The following is a 6,467-nucleotide window of genomic DNA, read 5'->3' as shown; positions in this document are numbered from 1 at the left end:
ATGAGTTTTAAGAAGAAAACCACACACACACAGATATTAAACAGTACACGAAACAATTAAACCAAATTATATATATACACATGCATATATGTATCTACATATGAATCAATAAACTCAACTAATAATTAGACTACTAAATATAACACCTACTTACATACATACACAAATAGATGAGCAAATCTCAGTTTCAGTACTTTTTCTAAGCACAGTTTTTTGCACCAAACATTACTATAATACACGTCCAATAGAATAATTCATCTCTGTACAAAATTGAATTTAATCATGAGAGACAGGACTTGGACTTGGAAATTCTCTACTTTCTCGAAATTATAACTGTCAACAGTGACGAATGCGCGTGCCTGTTTGTTTGATGACAGGAGATACTTCGCCTTGTCCTCGAGGACATATGTACTACTATTTAGCGCTGGGTAATTTCGAATATCTGATTACAAAATCTGCATATACGGATGTTAACCACATGTACGGATAGATTTAAATAAGAACCGGATATCCGGATAACAAAATTGAACTTTTGGAAAAAATTGGGGATCTTAACCGGATAACCGCATAACGAAATATAAAGAATACTAACCGAATAGTAACTACCAATCATATGCACTATGGCATATTCGGATTTTATGAATATCCGGGTATTCGACGATCCAATTAAAAAATCCTATTATCCGGATACACGGGCGTTGAGTGGATATTCGGATATTAAAATGAACGAATATTGAGCGAATATCGAATACCAAAATTAACGAATATCAACCGGATACGAAACGGATATTCGCATAACACGAACATCCGAACTGATATACGGACATCCGAATACACAGGCATCAGCTACCATTCCTGGACATATCTTGATTAGTTTCGAACGGTTTCCAAAGGCCTTTAGAGCAGCTTGACTGTCACTGCGGACAGTCGCACTACCCTTCACCAATTATCTAGTCCCTAAGTACTCGAAGATCTCCGATTTCACGTCAATGGACGCAAAGAAGAATAATATGTATTTTAGTCGCTTTCCAGATGTTCCAGCCAGTTGTGATTTTAATGAGCTTTATAGGAAATCTAGTGACATACTTTCATGCAAAAGTTGCTGTAATTATAAGTTTGACACTTAAGTCTAAAAATAAAGCGAATTATACCGACAACTTGTAAATAATACGTTTTACCCGAAACTCAAGTCGTCCTGCCATAATCCAAAGGATTTGAGTCGGCACATCGTCCTTGATTCTTCCGCTGGTATCGTGGTGCAAACTTTATTTCATTATCTAACTTTCTATCGCGTAATCCAAGTGTGGCAAATTCAACAAAGCATTAAAATCAAAACGCAACAAAATGCTTCTCAGGCTTCCAGGACTTTATTCAGCTATAGGTTTTGTAAGTCGGCGTAGGCGCTGAAAGTCATAACGTCTGAAAAGCTTAGTATAGAGTTCAACTCAAAGAGCTTTTATATGACCCAAAAATCTGAGTATAGTGGCCAAATATAGGCAAGAAAGCGATAGATTTTCAAAATTTAGAGAAAAAAATTTGCCGCTAAACTGAGATTTTTTGATCCTGAAAACTTGTTTTCTCGAGAACACGAATTGNGCTCAACTCAACTAAACCAAAAATACACACACCACACACACACAAGTAAATGCAAAGCAAAATGCCCGTCGATATTGAAAGTTTCGTTATGTATTACTTATGGAATTTTATTGAAGAGCATTTTTACTATATATATTTATTGCATTTATATTTGAATTTATAATTTACAACAATTATAACCACTGATTTCCCTTCAAATTTTCGTTTATCATTTTGTGTTTCCTTAAGTTCATTATAATGTACTATTTACATACGTATTCGTACTTACAAAAGTACAAACATATGTATGCACTTAAGTATATCTATGTATTCAAAATTTTATATGTAAGTAACTCTGTACTAAATATCACAATTGAAATTTCGAATTCGAACAACAAAAACACTTGCTATTTATTCCTGTATGTATATTATTTTTGTGTAATTATTTTTTGTAGTGAATTCGCAAAAGAACGTGAAAAAGTAGAAAATAGACAAGAGTTTCTTAAACTTAGAAGACAACATCAGCTAGAAAGAGAATTGAACGGCTATGTTGAATGGATATGTAAAGCTGGTATAGTATTGCGTTACACCTAACTAACTACATACATAAACACGTATTTAGATAATATAATAATAATAAATTGTTTTGAATTTTCGAATATACCTACATATTTTGAGAGTTTTGACAAGTAAATAAATTAAACACAAAATACACAATTCTACATAAATAACCTTGCTGTATGTTTTTTTTTGAAGCACACACCGCGTTTACAACAAATACAATAACACACACACACACACATCCATTCCCAACTGCCAATCCCAACTTTGATAATATTTATAAATATATAAGTATGTACGTATATTCCAAGTTTAACGTAAAAACTGTTTTTGAGCTTTTTGCTTAACCCCTTTTGAGCTTCCGATTTTATTTTCTTCTTTTTTGTGGCCTTACTAACCTTTTGCTTATCCTTGCAGAGGAAGTAATTTTAGCCGAAGAGCGTACAACTGAGGCAGAAAAAATGCACATAATGGAGGGTGAGTGCTGGAGAATACAATAAAATTAAAAATTTTTCAATTTTAAAGCACAAATATGTACAACTTCTAAATGTCTATAATTGATTGCTTTTTCCTTGCAGCACGAAGAAGAAACGCTGCAAAACGCAAAAAACTGAAAAGTTTAGGCAAATCGAAGTCGACAGACACCGAAGAGGAGGAGGGCGAAGAAGATTATGGGGATGACGGTATGTATCGCATGAAGTTACATACATAGTTGCTGCTCACTCAGCGGCAAGCGCATATTAAAACGCACAACACAATTATCAAATTTAATAAATTGGGCATATGCAAAAATGTTAACTGAATAAATGGAAAATGTGTTGAAAATCCACTAAAATAGCATGTCACATAAGCCATTGTTTGATAACCAAAATAACCGACATAGAAAAAAAACACACACACACACATTAAAAATTGTATTATGTACCTCCAATTCAAGATCAAAGTGCGCATGAGTAGCCAATCTTGTACGCGACTCATGTTGCCAACATAAGCAATGAAACCTATCAGAGTTTGCATTCGGAAGGGACAAAGGTTTTTGTACAACGCCTTAGGCACGTTTCCTGAAGGGACAGACTGACTATAAGTCGCCTCTAAGGGTGGTTACCATAACCCACAGTTTGAAACAAAAATCATTTTAGTAAAGTAAATACATCATGAGGCAAAGGACTGGAAAGGAACATATTCACAGCTCCGACCGGTTTCACTGCGTACAGTGAATCAAACAAGTGTTCACTTATAGATTTTTTTTTAATATTCAATTTTTTTTTTCAAGTTAAATTTTTTTATTACTTTCTTATTAAAATATAGATCATGCTCATAACAAACATAAAACCAAGTCATCAAAATTTCGAACTTTTTAATCTGAATCTCTATAATAGCGCATAAAATTCTAGTATAATAAAATGCCAGTTTCAGAGGGCTAGAAAATTTAATTTTTTGGAAGCATGAACTATATTTTTATAAAAAAACAGAAAAAAATTAAACTTGAAAACCATTGTTTATATAAACAAAAAATCAATATGTGAACACTTTTTTCAGTCACTGTAGGTATGTACTTACTACGTATGCACGTTAACATGTGTTATTAGTACTTGAAATTGTTACAAACACAAAGCGCAACCAAGTCACAAAAAAAAAAATCAATTCATTTCGTTGTAAAACAAAAGATAAAATGTCAATTAATTTATACTTCTGTTGTTGTTCCATCTTAAATTACGAAAATGTATCTTTCTTTTGTTTATCTGTATATTTTTCGTCTTTCTTCTCTTGCGTTATTTTGTTGTTGTTGTTGAAACACCGCCTTATACGCACCTATGTGTAATGGTGTGCGCATACATAACGGCACATGACATATATTTACTGTCGCAACATTTAATAAATGTCAACAGAGGGTGGTGAAAAAGGCGACGAAGGTAAATCTATTGTTTAGTTTTGTTCATTCATTCAGTTTCAAGTCAATATATATGTAAATGTTTCTAATTGTAAAATATTTATTATGTCAAATTCTTAATATGTTTCGAACTACATACATACTTATGTATTTAAAAACAATTTCTTTTCCGATTTGTACAAAAAAAATGCTTTACTTTAAAAACGCCTTAACTGCTATAATCTTTTAACGTTAGCAAAAGGTCCTTTCTAACTTAGATGAAATTATTTTTTTATATATGAACAAGTACATAAATACTAAGAAGGAGTAAAACTAACTGTAGATATCTGGTTTATAGTTCGTCTAGTCAGATTTGAAACCGTTTCGTTTTAATATTTCATAGACTTTTAATTTAATCATTCCAATTTAATAATCAGTCTTATTAATGCATTTCATTAAACCTCCATACTAATACTTAAAGAGCGGTCCATATACAAAGAGTACATACTTCCAATACAAAAAAAAAAAAAATTTAAAACCATAAATACGTGCGCTGTATTCAAATGTACGATGGGTCCTGGACTTACTCAAGTTCCTAAAGCGTTAAACAATTTTTAGACAACTTCTCAGAGTGCAATGTGATGACTCGGTAAAAATGTTTCCGGACAAGTACAAGCTGCACCATAGCTTATCAGTGAATTTATAATTGTTAAAAGTTAATGTAGTTTTCATACCGAAAGCAGGTTGAGGCTCTCATGTTACACCTAGGCCCACAAGCCTCTCCTCTTTCCTATTTAAGACTCTGGAAAGACTTCTAGAGACGAATGCATATAAGAAATGCGACTAACCCAGCAGTTTTACCTAATGTGCAGCATGCTTAAAGCGAGTATATATTTACGGAGACAGGTCTCCACTGAGTTTCGAAAATTGAACGATAACTCGAAATATCGCATGCTATTACCTCTGCTCTGACAGACCTGCGAGTAGATTAGGCACTGGTTGGACTCCTCCACCAATGGCTCACCAGTAGAGTGGTGAGCTCAGAACTTTGAGGGACACAAGGATTGTAGGTCTGTCTGGAAGGGCACTCCGCAGGTTATTGTTCTCTTTCCACTCTACTATAAACAGTAGCGGTGAACAAACTATTGCGGCGCATGAGGGTGGAAGGATATGAGGTTATTGCATAGGCCGATGATGAGGTTCGGTAATCCTTCAGGGGAAATTCTCCAAAACCCTGTGCGATCTAATGGGGACTGCTCTTGCTTTGCTAGTTACTTGGTCAAAAAACTGTGGTCTTGAAAAACTAAAACTAGTTAGTCCTTTTTACCAGACGGTACAAAGTATGGGCCCTTATACCCCCAAAATACGATGATTCAAGCCTGAAATTCAAACGCACTGTCAGGTATCTAGGAATAATTAGTGACAGTAAGCTGCTCTGAAATGACAACATAACGGGACGTATTAAAAAACTACAACAGCCCTCGTCACTTGTAAAATAGCGAATGGTTCACGGGTTTCTCACGTAGGGTAGTAACTGGCCATTGTGTGTCCGATTTTACTCTACGAAGCCTTTGGCTGGTACAAAGGAGGGCATGGCGGTGCATAAGTGGAGCAAAGTGCTCCTTACATATGCATATAATATATCAACACAATCCTTTTGTAAGGACTGGATAAGGTCAAATATGAATGCGTGGAAAATTCGTTTGAACTTTAAACCACACTTTCAGCGACGTTTTTTAATACTTATAAAGTAAGGTATTTTATTCTTTTAAAATTTTGTATTCTGCCGGTTTGAGGGCGATAATTGCTAGAACTTTTCTAGACTTCATCTGCTCCTCTTCAAAGGGCGGTTCACTTAAATAATTCATTCATTCATTAGCTGTCATTTTGAATCCTTTTTATTAGTTAAACAAATACATATTTATGTATGCAATTAGTTAAACCTTATATAATATATAGTTTTTTTTTACCAAATACAAGTAGATTCATGCCCGTTTAACCGATTTTTTAGATTTCTTAAATAGATAGCTTTAGGATCCTCACCGTACATATAGCTAATGAATAGTTCAATCTATTAGACCAGTCAATCTAGTGCCTGACGACGAACTAGTTCCCCGCGGGATAAAACACATACCGTCTTGCTCGGAAGACTATATTGACGAAAATAACGAAAACCCATTTGTTTGCATGATATATGTACATACACCCGTACCACCATACATTAGAGCGTATCACCTTACACGAAAACAAAAAAAGTTCGACGTACATACAGCGCTGAGTCAAAAGTACTTTCGCCAGATAATTAAACATTTTTGACATTTGGGTGGTAGGTTGTGGTGGTAGGAACTGAACGAGTTACTTGAGATCAATAAACTTTGAAAAAAAATCTTCTCGAGACAAGAACATTAGTATATTACACTTTAACCCATATTCGGCCGCTAATCGATTTTTTGGCCATCAT

General features: G+C 34.3%; 1 protein-coding gene across 1 annotated transcript in view; it reads left to right on the top strand.

Annotated features, from left to right (window-relative positions):
• The window catches only part of cac (calcium voltage-gated channel subunit cacophony), a gene marked incomplete at its 3' end in the record, with an annotated part of 43,825 nt that overhangs the window by 14,409 nt on the left and 22,949 nt on the right, over positions 1 to 6,467 (top strand). The window contains exons 7-10 of the mRNA XM_017626928.1: positions 2,031 to 2,146; positions 2,554 to 2,613; positions 2,715 to 2,819; positions 4,026 to 4,049. Of these exons, the coding sequence (XP_017482417.1) occupies positions 2,031 to 2,146; positions 2,554 to 2,613; positions 2,715 to 2,819; positions 4,026 to 4,049 (305 nt within the window). The remainder of the gene's footprint in view (positions 1 to 2,030; positions 2,147 to 2,553; positions 2,614 to 2,714; positions 2,820 to 4,025; positions 4,050 to 6,467) is intronic.

This window comes from Rhagoletis zephyria, unplaced genomic scaffold (assembly GCF_001687245.7).
Source record: "Rhagoletis zephyria isolate East Lansing unplaced genomic scaffold, Rhagoletis_zephyria_1.1 Rzeph_scaffold_04931, whole genome shotgun sequence".
NCBI classification, from domain to species: domain Eukaryota; kingdom Metazoa; phylum Arthropoda; class Insecta; order Diptera; family Tephritidae; genus Rhagoletis; species Rhagoletis zephyria.
Note: the sequence above shows the minus strand (reverse complement) of the source record. Positions and strands in the feature narration are given on the sequence as shown.